Source organism: Balaenoptera musculus, chromosome X, assembly GCF_009873245.2.
Source record: "Balaenoptera musculus isolate JJ_BM4_2016_0621 chromosome X, mBalMus1.pri.v3, whole genome shotgun sequence".
Lineage (NCBI taxonomy): Eukaryota > Metazoa > Chordata > Mammalia > Artiodactyla > Balaenopteridae > Balaenoptera > Balaenoptera musculus.
The window spans coordinates 128396402-128411805 of NC_045806.1; the positions used below are offsets into that span (position 1 = coordinate 128396402).

The window sequence follows — 15404 nt, forward strand, 5'->3', positions numbered from 1 at the left end:
CAGTCTGGAGTGGAGCGATGAGTGGGGTGGGGGGTGGGTGGGAAGGGAGGGAGTGGTCTTGGTTCAAATACTACAGATTTCTGCTTTATAAAATTTTTATAGATTTTCTTGATAGGTGTTTCTCTGTTTTCTGTTTGCAGTAGACATTCATTTCACATATTCTAAAAGTTTAAAATCTCACTAAGAAATTTTAATGTATTACTCTTTTGAAAAATATACTGTGACTTGTTTATAGACTTTCACTTTCTTCCCTTGGCAACTACTGTGCCCAACTTCAAACATGTTCATCAGTACAGTCTTTTTTCTTCACAATTAAAAAAAAACACGAATGTTTCAGAATTGCTATTCCCATATCCCTTCAAAGAGCAAGCCTGCTAAGAATGGTTCAAGATATTACTGATGTTCTGAGTTCTTTTCAGGTTGAGACTATATAGGCAAAGAATTGCATTAAAAAATACAGGCATGCGTTTTTTTCTTTTCTCCTTGCAAGTGTTTGTTAATTATTTGAAGTATAGTTGAGTTCGTCTTTTTGGTTTGTTTTAGGATTATTGTTCTCCTATCATTGTTGATTTTACTTTATCTTTTTAATATGTAAAACATTAACATGATTACAAAAGTCAACACTATAAAAATCTTTTCACCCCTTGTAGCTAACCAATTTTATTTGTTTCTTGTTTACCTTTCTGTGTTTCTTCTATAGAGATAAGCATATATATGTGTGTGTGTGTGTGTGTGTGTATATGTGTATATATATATATACACATATACACACACACACACACACATACATACATACATGGGACAAAGGATCAAAATCTCAATGGAAAAATGTGTATAAGATATAAATGAATATATATTCATAAATTAGAAATATTAGCTATTAACCTGTAATATATGTTGTAAATATTTTTTCCCAGTTTGTCTTTTGACTTTATGTGTTTTAACCATGTAAAGGTTTTTAATTAAAAAAAATTTTTATGAAGTCAAATTTACCAATTTTTAATTTTGCTGTATTTGATTTTAAGTCATAGTTAGAAAGTATTTCCCTTCACTAAGGCTAAAGAAAAATTTTGTAATATTTTCTCCTGATACTTGTATGGTATATTTTTAAATATTTAGACCCCTATATATCTAGAGTTTATTTTTGTGTATGGTGTGAGATATGGATCTACTTTTTTTCTCAATAGCTTTCCAGTTGTCCCAGAACCATTTATTAAAATGTCCATCTTTTCTCTAGAGACTTGAGATGCTATCTTTATCTTACACTAAATTTTCATATGTATCTATCTGGCTCTATTTTTGGACATTTTATTCACTTCAGAGGTCTGTTTGCCTATTCCTACACCACAACCCCACTGTTTTACTTAAGGATGCTTTATTGTATACTTTAATACCTTGTCAGTCTACTCTTCCCTCATAGTTTTTCCTTTTTAGTGTTTTCCTGGCTATTCTTTCTTGTTCGCTTTTTCATATGAACTTAGTATCAATATGTCTAGGTCCCTAAAAAAGCTTGTTGGAACTTTTATTGGAGTTGCAATATACTTATAAATTACTTTATGGAGAACTAACATGTTTATGGTGTTGAGTCATCCTAAACAAGAACAAGGGAGGCCTTTCCGTATGTTGAAGTTTTCATTTGTGTCTTTCAGGAGTGTTTAAGCTTTTTCTAGTCCAGGTTTGAACATTTCTTGTTGTTTATTCCTAAATATTTCATCTTCCTTGCTGCTACTGTAAATGGTCATTTTCTCTACCATCATGTCCTCTAACAGGTTATTGTGTATATATATGAAGGCTACTGATTTCTGTGTGTTAGATTTATATCCTGTAACTTTACTGAATTCTGGGATTTTTTGGACGTATTTTTAGTATTCATTCTCTAGGAGCTGCCAATTCTGTCAGGGTTGGCAATCTTCTGCAAAGAGGTAAGAAGTAAATATTTAAAACTTGATGGGCCAAGAGGCAAAATTGAGAATATCATGTAGGTATCTATACAAAAAGAGAATTTAAAAATTTCCACAAATTGATGAAATACAAAATATAATAATTTTTGTAATACAGGTCTATTCATGTGAAGATTACAGTTATGGGGGGACAACATTTTACTTAACTATGGTACAAAGTTAGTGTTCCCTACCATTAAAATCAATCCAAATGTTCATCTGTTAAGGCTGATCTGTAATGAGATTCTATATATTTCATTTTTTAAATATACCTTTTAAAACAGGTACTGTTAAACACTGACATCATGGAATAACTACATATATATATATGTATGTATATATATATAGAGAGAGAGAGAGAGAGAGACAGAGAGAGAGAGAGATTGATTCTGTTGTTTTTGTTTCTCTGGAGAACTCTAATACTGCTCGTATACCCAATACCAGGCTCTCTGGTACTCCCTCCCCCCACCTCCTCAAAGCAAGGAGTTCAGACCAGAGGTCTAAGGAGGCTTTTCCTTGCGCCCAAACCCAAATGCTGTCACCAGCCACAGCCCATAATTCCGAAGCATTCTTGTCACGAGGACAGTAAGGAAGGCGGCCAGGGCTGCAGCCCAGGCTGACAAGAGTGTACCAGAAAAAGCAAAAGCACAAGGGAGCGAGCACCCTTACCACTTCGGCAACAAGCTGCACTAGGCCTTTAGGGCTCGGAAAGACCCTTCCCGGCAGCCAAGTGAGAGCACAGGAAGGGTGGCCGAATCTGTCCCAAACGGGCCTCCCCTACACTTCCTTAGCCACTGCTTCCACACTGCTGAAACAGAAGTAGAAAAGAATACCCTAAAAGTCCCATCCATTTGGGGACACTTAACCCATAGTGACAACACTCCACATATTCCCCCTCCCCCCCTCAAATACACAAAACCAAGATCTGTTCCCAAACTGTGTCCTTAAATCTCACCTCAAAAGATTAGTGCTGTCTACAACTTCAGCCTAAAGGATGCGTTTTCCCAAGCCGAATGAATGAGAATCAGATTATATTCTGAAGAGTTCCTACCATCACTCTCAACACTAAGGAAAATAAAATTGAATTAGAGAAAACAGCTAAGTCGGTTTGCATGCAACGTCTGGACCAAAACGCCTTGGAAATGTAGTGTTTAAAGATGGAACGCCATCCTGCTTTTGGGGGACAAGGGCACAGTCTGGCACACACACGACCACACAATACCAAAGCAGCGTGCTGATTTTACACATTTGAGTTAACTAAGATTTGTAGAAGGATCCGCACTACAAATGAAAGCTGCCACGTGGACTACCCGCACCTCTCGAAACGGAGCCAGAACTGAAAACTCCAATGCACAGCTGACACCTCTGCCGTGGAGCCCGCCCCGCCCTCACCCCGCCCCCACTCCCACCCCGCTCTGCACCGAACACATTCGCACTGCAGCTGAGAAAGGCCACATCGCAAATGACCTCTGTAGATTCATAGGCACACTGTCCACTTCGAATGAACGAATCCATCTTGGAGCTAAAAGGGAGCTATCTGCTTCTGCTTGCCGCCTCCTGCCAGGGAGATAAGCGATTCCCATTTCATAGATGAGGTAAATCCGAACCACAAGCTAGGAGGGTCAGAATGGCTTTATCATGGACCGAGGGCTGTAGCGACAACAGCCTAGTACTGAATCCAGTGATTCCCACGAACACGTACGGGGCGCGTGAGACACAGGGGGAACTGGGCGGTCACGCAGGCGGACATCGAAATACGCTAAGCAATCAGAGTCACCGTGAAAAAATCATGCAGCTTCAGTAGCGAGCCAGAGCTGTGCAAATTAATCCTCAGTCGGAAAGAAGGACGCGGGGGGAGGGGAGCCTTGCGGGGGAAGAGGGGTGGGTGGGGACAGTTGGGTGAAAACAGAAGACGAAAGGGGGCGGAAGGGGCTCTCATGGTTCTGTTGCCGTTTCTGGGGAAGAGAATCAGAGACTCTACTCCGATTCTACCATATGGTTTCTTTTCTGCCACTATTGTGGAAACAACGTAACTTGTAGTCAACCGCATTCCTCTGGTGGCAACAGGGGTAAGATACACTGCAAAGGCAGAAGCGCCGGGTCAACGCCTCTTGTGTCCCCGTAAACGCGCAGGCGGGTGCGTGAGGTTCGGGGACAGGCACAGAGTCGCTGGGAGTGACTCGTCAGATCCCCTGGCCCGACGGGGAGATGGTTTCCTGCAGAACGAGGTGCAGGAGGTGGTTCTGCTCGGCGCTCAACAGGGGCCACATCTCCACCTGCAGCGACTTGACGGCTTCCGTGTCCTTCTCGTGGGTGGCCATGACCAAGGACTGCAGCAGCAGGAAGAGCTCCTCGGGAAGCGGGCCGCTGCCGTCCTGCCCGTGGCCGTCGAAGGCCTCCCAGGAGTACTTCTCCAGGGTGTGCGCGTGCTCCGGCAGGAGCTTGGCGGGCGGCGGCTGCAGGAGCAGCAGCAGCAGCACGCGGGACACCTCGCAGCGGACCAGCACGTCGGCGAAGGCGCCCAGCGCGGCGGGGGAGGGCGCGGCCGCGGAGCCCGCGCCGGGCGGGAGCAGCGCGAGCGGTGGGGCGGAGGCCGCGCCGGCCCCGGGCTGCGGCCCCGGCGGCTTGGGCTGCGGCTGCGGCGGGGGCTGCGGCGGGGGCTGCGGCCCCGGCGGCGGCAGCGGGTGGGCGCCGTGCTCCAGCGCCAGGCGCTGCATGCGCGTGAAGAGCGCCAGGGCGCCGCTGTAGTCGCGCGCCAGCAGCTGGCAGGACGCGGCGTCGCCGAGCGCCTGCAGGGCGGCCAGGGGCAGCTGGGGCAGCTGCAGCTGCGCGGCGCGTTGGAAGTGGCCGGCGGCGGCGGCCGGCTGGCCCAGGTCGCGCAGGGCGGCCGCCAGCTCGAGGCAGAGCGCGGCGGCGGCAGCCGGCTGGCCTAGCTCCAGGTGCAGGCGCACGGCGGCGCCCAGGGCGGCGGCGGCGGCCTGCAGCGGCTCCCCGTAGGCGGCGGGGCAGGCCAAGCGCTGGCGCGCGTCGCGCTCCTGCCGCAGGAAGAGGCGCGCGGCCTCGGTCAGCGCCAGCGCCTCCCCGGGCCCGTGGAAGAGCGCCTGCTGGCAGCGGGCCACGGCCAGCTGGCACCAGGCCGCGTACGGCAGGCACTCCTGGGCGCGCAGCTCGCGCCCCAGCTGGCTGAACTGCTCGCCGGCCTCCGCCACGTTCGGCTTCCGCAGGAACCGCTTCTTCAGCTTGTTGCACACCTGGCGGTAGCGCGCCAGGAAGTCCCCGGCCTCAGGCCCGGGGCCCGAACCGCCGCCCAGGCCGGCCGCGGAAGCCGCCATGTTCACCGCCTAGGCATTTCCGGGCGCGCTGACGCAAGTGGGCGCAAGTGCTGGGCGACGGCGGCGGGCTGAGACGCACACCGCGTCGGGCTCCGGCCCACCGCGCGACCGCGCCGGCTCGGCCGCCCGGAGCTCTCCTCCTCCTGGTGATACACAAAAGAGCAAGCGCGGAGGCCCGTCCGGGACTGGCTGCGGGTGGCGTATGCAAATCGAGGGCCCTGGGGCGGGGCCTGGCCCGCCGTCCGGGGTTCCGTGAGCAGACCAAGGGTGCTGGGGCGGGGCCTGGCTGGGCGCCCCCTGTTGCTAGGTGACAGCTTTTTTTAAAAAATTTATTTATTTTATTTATTTATTTTTGGCAGTGTTGGGTCTTTGTTTCTGTGCAGGGGCTTTCTCTAGTTGCGGCGCGCGGGGGCTACTCTTCCTTGCCGTGCGCGGGCTTCTCATTGCGGTGGCTTCTCGTTGTGGAGCACGGCTTCTAGGCGCGCGGGCTTCAGTAGTTGTGGCTCTCGGGCTCTAGAGCACAGGCTCAGTAGTTGTGGCGCACGGCCTTCCTTGCTCCGCGGCATGTGGGATCTTCCCAGACCAGGGCTCCAACCGGTAGGTGACAGCTTGTTTACGCAGGTTGCCAAGCAGGGCATCTCTTGGCATCTCTTGGCATCTCTAGGGGAACACAACCAAAAACTCTTGACCCCGCGTGACCCTAATTCCGACTTTGCCTTTGTGTTGATTGTGTCCCGCCCACCCCAATCCCCATCACGCCTCCATCTTCCCGTCAAAGCCCCTGCCCCATGGGAGTCCATGCCAAGCGCTCTGTCCACCCACCCCTGCATCCCGCACCCAGGGCGGTCGGTCGCCTTGGCACCTTCACCCTATCACGACGCTGCCCTCACGGTGTCGAGCGCCGCCGCAAGGAACCCCGTCCCTCTGGGGACTTTGGCCTGGCTCCGACTTGCGCAGAGCCAGCGGGGGAGCCTTCCGTTGTCCGGCCTCACCCGAGGCCCCAGTCCGCCCCCACCCCCGCCGCAGCCAGCCTCTCCCACCCAGGGCCACCCCATGCACTGTCACCGTGAGAGACCGCTCCTGTCTGTCTGTCACCCCCGACTCCACCCCCCCACCCCCCAACTCCGGCCAGACCCCCGCCCTCCATCCCTCCGACGAGGGGTGTCCCACCACCACCACCTCCCCCGCCAAGTGAGTGAAGCACGCGCAGGGCGTCTCTTGAAACACTTTATTGACTCGCAATGACTGTGCCCAAGGGGGCGGGCAGGCCGGGGCTGCCCGGGCTGTGCGGTCGGTCGGTGAGCGGGCCTGGCGCCTGACGGCCGCGCCCCCCGCCCCGCCCCCCCCCGGAGGCCGGGGACCCAGGTGTCGCTGGGCAGCTAGTGCTGGGCCGGGGCCGCCTGGGAGATGGTGCTAGTGCTGAAGAAGCCGCTGAGCAGCGCGTTGTTGCGGGCCGCCACGTCCACCAGCTCCGGAGTGAGGCGCCTCCGGCCGCTGTTCTGGGCCTCATGGCCCGCCCGCTCCAGGACCCTGGCCGTCAGGTACTGGATGATGGCCCCTAGGGAGACGGGTGCGGATGAGCTCAGGCGCTGGGCGTAGTGGCCCTCCCGCAGGAGGCGCTCCATGTGGCTCACGGAGCAGGACCGCTCGGCTCGGGCGGTGCGGGAGCGGCGACCGGGTGACCCTCCACGGCCCCTCTTCCCCGGCATGCTGGCCGTTGGGCAGCTTTCTGCGACGGCCTCGCTCTGCGGTGCGCTGGGATGAGGGGCGGTCGGTTGTGCCTGCTGGTCCCAACATCTCAAGACAACCGGTGTTCTCAGGCCCCTACTCCGTATCCTAGCGACCACAGGCCGGGCCCTCATTGGTGGGGGGGGAGCACGCCCCGTAACAGGTAGACCCTGTGAGGTCACTGCTTTCCCATAACCCCTCCCCCACCCCACCTCACCCCGCCCCCACCCCCACCGCCGGGGTCCTGGGCCTGCAAAGAAATGGCGCTGGCAGGACCCTGCTCGCCGTGCTCGCTGGACCCTCTCTTTGGTGGAACTCTCACTGTCCACCGGACGGGAACTTTGTACGGAGAAGGCAGCTAATGGCGGACCATCCAGGGGCACCAAGTATACACTGGCGGTGCTGGGCCACCATCACGACTATATATCTACTTCCAAGACGTTGGCACCAGCCCAAAGAGAAACCCCTGTACCCGCCAGGCAGTCACTCCCCACTGCCCCCTCCTGCAGTGTCCCCCACCCCATCCCACCCCCCATAGTCCCCAGGCAACCACTCATCTGCTTCCTGTGCACAGACATTTGCCTGCTCTGGAGACTTCCTAGAGATGGAAGCAGACAATAAATAGGTGGCCTTTTGTGTCCGGCTGCTTTCACTTACGTTTGCGTTAGGGTTCATCCATGCGGTAGCACCAATCAGCACTTCATGCCTTTTCCTGGCTGAATAATATTCCAATGCGTGGCTAGACCACACATGTTGTGTATCTGCTCAGCAGCTGATGTACATTTGGGTGACTTCCACCTTGTGCCTGTTGGGCATAGTGCTGTGGTGAACATTCCTGTGCAGGGTTCTGCTTGAACGCCTGTTTTCAACTCATTTGGGTTTACAACCCATGGGATAGATCTATGGGTTTATTTCTGGACTCGTAGTTCTACTCCACTGATCTATGTGTCTATCCTTATGCTAGTGCCACATAGTTTTGATAACTGTAGCTTTGGACTAAGTTTTGAAATAGGGAAGTGTGAGTCCTCCATGCCTTGGTACACTCCCCAAAATGTATACTGTTAATCTTTTTCCTGGCCTTCCCGAAAGGGACCTACACCTTTTTAATCAGTGTGATTTTGAATTGGGGGAGAAACCTTTTGGGGACTATTGGACACTGGCCTTGAACTCATGCTGATTCCAAGAGACCCAAAGTGTCACTATGGTCCATCAGTTATAGTAGGAGATTATGGAGGTCTGGTGATCAATGAAATTTTAGCTTAGGCCCGTCTCCATTGGGTCCAGTGGGTGCCCAGACCCATCCTGTGGTTATGTCCACAGTTCTGGAAGGCAAAATTAGGAGAGACATATTCAGCAACTGGCAGACCCCACGACGTATCAGTTTCCTGACCTGCGGAGTGAGGGTTATTTTGGTAGGAAAGGCCAAATGGAAACCATTAGAACTGCCTCTATCTAGAAAAATAGTAAACCAAAAGCATTGCATATACCTGAGTGGATTTCAGAGATTAGTGGCACCATCAAGGACTAGAAACATGCAGGAGTGGTGATTTCCTGCATATCCCCATTAAACTAGCCTATTTGGCCTGTGCAGAAGACAGATGGGTCTTGGAGAATGACAGTGGATTTTCATAAGCTTGACCAGGTGGTGATTTCAATTTCAGGTGCTGTACTAATGTGGTTTCATTGCTTGAGCAAATTGAGATCTCCACTGCTACCTGGTATGGAGCTACTTAGCTGGCAAATGCGTTTTTCTCCATCCCTGTCCATAAGACCCACCAGATGCAGTTTGTTTTCAGCTTGTGAGGGCTGCAGTACACCTTTGCCATCCTACTTTAGGTATCTATTAACTCTCCATCTCTATGTCATCATTTATTTAGCAGGGATCTTGACCACCTTTTCCTTCCACAAGCTATCACACTAGTCCATTACACTGATGACATTATGCTGATTGGACCTAGTGAGCAAGAAGTAGCAACTTCCCTAGACTTACTGATAAGGTGTCTACTTGTATGGGGTGGGAATAAATCCAACTACAATTCAGGGGTCTTCTATCTCAGTGAAATATCTAGGGGTCCAGTGTTGGTTATTCTGGCCCATTCCAAGTGACTCAGAAAGCTACTAATTTGAGTAGGGCCCAGAACCAGAGAAGGCTCTGGATCAGGTCCAGGGTGTCATGCAAGCTGCCTTGCCACTTGCGCCATATGATCCAGCAGACCCAATGGTGCTTGAAAGTGTCAGTGGCAGGAAGGGATGCTGTTTGGAGACTTTGGTAAGCCCCTACAGTATTTTAGAGCAAGGCTCTGCCATCTTTGCAGATGACTACTCTCCTTTCGAGAAACAGCTGTTGGGCGGCTACCAGGCCTTCGTAGAAGCTGAATGCTTAACCGTGGGCCACGAGGTTACCATGCGACTTGAGCTGCCCATCATAAACTGGGTGGTATCTGACCCACCAAGCCATAAAGTTGGGGGTGCACAGCAGCACTCCATCATCCAAGGGAAGTGGTATATACGTAACCAGGCCCAAGCAGGCCCTGAAGGCACAATAAGTTACACAAAGAAGTGGCCCAAATTCCCACGGTCCCTACCTTTGCTACACTGCCTTCTCTACCCCAGCCTGCACCTGTGGCCTCGTGGGGCATTCTCTATGATCAGTTGCCAGGGGAAGAAAAGACTTGGGCCTGGTTTAGAGATGGTTCTGCGCGATCTGCAGGCAGCACCACAGGTGGACAGCGGCAACGCGACGGCCTGTCTCTGGGGCATCCCTGAAGGACGTGGTGAAGGAAATGCTCCTAGTGGGCAGAACTTCGAGCAATGCACCTGACTGGCCAGATGTGCGGTTATATACCAGTCCGTGGGCCCTGGCCAATGTTTTAGGTGGATGGTCAGGGACTTGGGAAGAATATGATTGGAAAATTGGCAACAAAGGAATTTGGGGAAGAGGTATGGATAGACCTCTCTGGATGGGCAAAAAATGTAACAATATTTGTGTCCCATGTGAATGCTCACCAAAGGGTGACCTCAGCAGAGGAGGACGTTAGTAATCAAGTGGATAGGATGACCCGTTCTGTGGATTCCAATTGGCCTCTTTCCCCAGACACAAAGTGTCCTCTTTCCTACAGCAAAGTGTCTGTGGTGCCAGGGATGGAGGTGATGTGTGGGCTCAGCAACGTGGACTTCCACTCACCAAGTCCAGCCCGGCTATGGCCACTGCTGAGTGCCCAATCTGCCGACAACAGAGACTAGTACTGAGTCCCAATATGGTACCAATCCCCAGACTCATCAGCCAGCTCCCTGGTGGCAGGTTGATTACCTTGGACCACTTCCACTGTGGAAAGGGCAGCTGGCCTGATAGATGGCTGGAAGGGCCCCTTGCAGACTCACTTACAGTGCCAGCTAGGTGGAGATACCCTCTGGGGCAGGGGCAAGGTTCTCCAGAAGGCTGTATACACTCAGAGTCAGCGTTCAGTGTACGGTGCCGTTTTTCCCACAGCCAGGATTCACGGTGCAGGCATCAGGGGCTGGAAATGGGGGTGGCACCACTCTCTATTACCCCCAGTGACCCATGGGCAAAAGCTTTGCTTCCTGTTTCTGCAGCATCATGCTCTGCTGGCCTAGAGGTCTTAGCTCCAGAGGGAGGAGGCTTCCACAAGGAAACACAACAATGATTCCATTGAACCGGAAGTTAAAACTCTCACTCAGCCACTCTGGGCTCCTCATGCCTCTGAATCAACAGGCAAGGAATGGACTTCCTGTGCTGGCTGGGGCGATTGATCCTGACTACCAAGGGGAAATTGGACTGCTGGTCCACACTGGAGGTAAGGAAGACTATGTCTGGAATATGGGACATCCCTTAGGGTGTCTCTTAGTATTACTTACCATGCCCTATGAGTAAAGCCAATGGAAAACTACAATAACCCGATTCAGGCAGGAGTACTAATGGCCCATATCCTAGAGGATGAAGTCTGGGTCATCCTACCAGCAAAAGAGCTACAACCAGTTGAGGTATTTGCTGAGGGCAAATGGAATATGGAACAGATAGTGGAAGAAGGTAATTATGAAAGCAATGATGAACATGTGACCACTTACAGAAACAAGGACTATAATTGTCATGAGTATTTCCTTCTTATTTTGTTATGAATATGTTTGTGTGTATATAAACATATATTAAGCAAATATCTTTGTTTTTATTATTCTTCTATTGCTTTGTTATGTAACCTATATCATATAGAGGTTATTGACTTTATATCATAGTATTTAAGTATTGTTAACTTTCCATGATATTATTCAAGTTAAGGATACCGGGGAACAGTAGGAGACATCACTCGAGGACTTAACTTCCTCTTCTGAGGAAGGCGTTAGTGTGTTTTACTTTGTACTGCAGAATAGTTATATCATATGAGATGGAATTAAGATCTATTATTGTCTTTACTTGGAGAGTAAGTGTGATGTAAGGAGATGTGTATAAGTGCCAAGTAGAAAACGGGTGGAATTGTGATGGCTAATTTTATGTGTCAAGTTGACTGGGCTAAGGGATGCCAAAATAGGTGGTAAAACATTATTTCTGGGTGTGTCTGTGAAGATGTTTCGCTCGCATTTGAATGGCAAACTGAATAAAGAAGATTCGCCCTCAGCGATGTGGGTGGCATCATTCAATCCTTTGAGGGCCCAAATAGAATAAAAAGGCAAAAGAAGGGCCGATTTCCTCTCTTCTTGAGCTGGGACATCTATCTTTTCCTGCCTTTGGACATTGGAGGTCATGGTTCTAGGGCCTTCAGACTCTGTTACACCAGTCAGTGCCTCCTACTTCGGACTCAGACTGAATTGTACCACCAGCTTTCCTGGTTCTCCAGATTGCAGAGGGCAGGTTGTGGAATTTCTCAGCCTCCATAAACTGTGTGAGCCAATTCCAATAATAAATCTCCTCTCATATATATCTATATTTATCTAATTGGTTGTGTTTTTCTGGAGAACCCTGACAAATACTCCCACCCCCCACCCCCACTTTCATACTCTTTGGAAGCAAGTCACTAAGTGCAGCCCACACTCTAGGAGTTAAGCCCTAGAGTTAAGGGAGTATCTCCTAAATTATTTGGAATTCTTCTGTATGGGAGATTTGCCTCTTCTCTACTTTTTATTTATTTATATCCATATGGACTCATGTATATTTATTTTATACTTTGGGTTATAATCCAATACAACAGTATTTGTTTTTGTTGCTCAAATTGTTCCAACTTTGGGAGTTCTTTCAGGTTGGCTCCTCTGTCCGTTTGCCATGCACCCATACTTTTGGTTTTTGAGCACTTCTTCACTTTCTGATGCTTCAAAATGCTCCAGGCTCATTTTGTATTTGTCCCTGCCCCAACACTAAAATAAGCTACTTCTCCAGTGAACCCTGGTTCTTTTCTTTGGAGAATGGTGTGAAACCAGTATCTTGGTACTGGGTGTGTTTGTTGTTAGTAGAGTACCATTGCTTCTGGACCCTCTCAGCTGTCAAAGCTAGGAAATTTACTTGTGTATATTGACTCATGTATATACACATAACTAATTTTTGTATTTATTCGTCTCTCTCTCTCTCTATATATATTAAGTTAAATATAAGTACATACTGATGTCTCTGAATCTAATCCAGTACCACATGGTTCATTGTAGCCTTCCCTTCCCCCTTCCTTATTTGTAACTTCTTTCAGACAATGAGAAACCCTCGTTTCTTCCATCCACCATCCATTTACTTATTTTTCAATCCTAATATTCATATACGGCTGTTTCAAAATTCTTTACCCATATCCCCTTGAGAAACAACTTTGCCATTTAGACACACTGTTTATGTACAGTTTCTTTTGTCTTTAGTTTTATATTTTCCAGTGAAAACACGATTTTCCAGAGTTACTTTTGCCAATTCCTTTTTTCCTCCACCTCGTTTGGCTAACAAATGAGCCACTCAATAGTTTATTTTGATTGCAGCCTTTTTCATTTTTTATTTTTGTGAAGAAATTATGTTGTGATATTTCTATTTAAATCTTCTAAGTTTTCTGACTGTTGCTTTCCCATGAGTAAGGAATATTGTGATGAGTGCTTAGTCTGGTGATGTCAATGTATGTTGGATTCTTTTAACACAGCTATAGTCTCATTACATAATAAACACACTACTTTGCCATCTATTTTGATAACAAAGTAACCCACACTCCACTGTGCCTTAAGAATGCAACATTTGAAATCCACTTTGCAACGAAAAGTAATTAATTAATTAATTAAAAATAAAAATGGTCCACATCAAAAATAAATAAATAAATAAATAAAATTCCTAGGCAGAAGGCCCTTTTAAAAATGTTTTACTACTTTCTAGTTTTATTTTATTGTGATCAATCAGACAGTGTTGTTTGCAATATTTGTACTTTATGAAATTATTGATCTTTTCTTTGTGACCGAACATATGATCAATTTCTGTGATGTGGACACCTGAGAAGATGTCTTCTTTAATACTAGTGTGTAATGCATAAAATCAACATTTTCATGTTGTCTAGGTCCTCTACATTATTACTTAATTTTTGCCTACTTGAGCTGTCTTAGAGTGATATATTCAAGTCTCCTATCTTTAGTGTGTTTTTATCTCTGATTCTATACATCTTCTATATTTTTTGCTTCATAAAACTAGTTACTGTGTTATATGATTCATATTGAATTGCAGATTTTAGTGTCAAAAAGCACCCTTCTTTGTCACATTCAATGTTTCTGGCTTGAATTCTGCTTTGTCTGATATAAGAAACACTACCCCTGATTTCTTATTGTTCCATTTGCCTTGTACATCTTTATCCCTTCTTTTATTTTTGGCTTTTCTCAATCATTTTGCTCTCTGTGGTCTGTTGCCTGCAGCATATGATTGGTTCTTGCTTTGTGAGTCAAATTGAATATTTCTTCTTTTAATGGATAAATTAAGCCCATTCACATTTATTGATCTAACTGACATGCTTGCCTCAATTTAGTCATCATATCTTACAATTATGTACACAATGTTATATTTTATGTTTCCTTCTCTACAGATGTGCTTTCTATGCTTATTTTAAAATTTACTTATTTATTTTAGCATTCAAAGAGGTTTGTATTTTTTCTAGCGGTTACCTTTGTACTTATACCTTTTTGAAACTTTTTATTTTGAAGTAATTACAGAGTCAAAAGAAGTTTCAAAAACAGTACAGTATTTTACCCATCACATAACTTCCCCCAACAGTAATGTTTGCATAATGTTAGTACCTATACCTTTTAAAAATTGCTTATGGGCACTTTGGCACAGAATTTTCTAAGTCCTGGTTTGTTTAAAACTTTTTCTTTTTCTGTAACCTTGATATTTAAAGACTAGTTTCACTGGATATAAAATTCTTGGCTCACACTCTCTTTCCTAAGTTTCTTGAAAATGCTACTTCATTGTTGCCTTCCTTACTTTTTATGTTGTTTTGGGAAGCCTGGCACCAGGTTAATTAATTTACCTTCACAGGTTATTTGATCTTTTTGCTTAGAGGTCTTGAGGATATATTTTCTTTATCTTTCATGTCTAATAGTTTTACTAGGATATGCCTTGGACTGATTAGTTTGGTTAATTTTCCTAGGAACCCAGTGAGACCTTTCAATGTGTGGACTGAGGTCTTTAATTTTGGAAAATTTTCTTGGATTATAGGTTTAAATCTTTTAAATATTAGTTCTGTTCCATTGTTTTGTTTTTCTTTCCCAGTGATTCGAATTTTACAACTGCTATTCCTTTTTTGCTTGTCTTTCTGATCCTTTTTACTTCGTTCTAAATGTCATTTTCATTCTCTCAGTTATTTTTCTGCCTTTTTCCATGCATCTTATTAAATTTTCTTGAGTCCATTTTTGCTTGGGAACCTTTTAATTTATCCTCAGTTCTGAGATAATTTTATCTTTTTCTTCCATTTATTTTCATAGTTTGAGTAATTTTCTCCATTTTTTTCTCGATTTTTTGAAAGTCTGAATCAAGTCCTTGCTGGGATTTGGTATTTTTTTCTTTTCTTTTTTTTTTTAACTTAGAGTTATATTGAGGTTTGGGTATTTTTCTATCTTCACGTTATGTTTACCGTGTGGTTTTAGTGCCTTTTAAAATGTGTTCTTGTTATTCTGTATTGTTTTTGGAGGAAATATTGGGAGACACAGACCAAGGCAGCCACCATTGTCTTCAGCAACTGGAAGTCTTATTGAATAGTCTTTTTGAAGTTTCCTAACTTATGAAAACCAAATCTACCATCCCCTACTCTGCTGAATTCACAAGGTATTTTGTTCCTTACCTCAAGGCCCTTCCAGCTGTGTTGATCACAAAGCAGATCTTGGAGGTGATCTTAGGTTTGTAACTTGTATAAAAGAAAGCCTATCCCCAGACACTTGGCTGCTATACACTTAC

General features: G+C 47.0%; 2 protein-coding genes across 2 annotated transcripts in view; one reads left to right on the top strand and one right to left on the bottom strand.

The window, feature by feature from the left end:
• Positions 1-4036: 4036 nt before the first annotated feature.
• LOC118888789 (40-kDa huntingtin-associated protein-like) lies at positions 4037-5579 on the bottom strand. Its single transcript, XM_036840241.1, has one exon. The coding sequence runs from the start codon at positions 5270-5272 to the stop codon at positions 4124-4126; it is 1149 nt and encodes a 382-aa protein (XP_036696136.1). The 5' UTR covers positions 5273-5579; the 3' UTR covers positions 4037-4123.
• A 1168-nt stretch (positions 5580-6747) lies between these two features.
• The window catches only part of LOC118888791 (histone H2A-Bbd type 2/3-like), a 50901-nt gene continuing 42244 nt past the window's right edge, over positions 6748-15404 (top strand). The window contains exon 1 of the mRNA XM_036840243.1: positions 6748-7022. Coding sequence (XP_036696138.1) covers positions 6849-7022 — 174 coding nt within the window. The 5' untranslated portion in view covers positions 6748-6848. The remainder of the gene's footprint in view (positions 7023-15404) is intronic.

Excerpts from the sequence above, each read along its gene's own strand:
- LOC118888789 (XM_036840241.1), bottom strand. The coding sequence starts at position 5,272 with ATGGCGGCTTCCGCGGCCGGCCTGGGCGGCGGTTCGGGCCCCGGGCCT.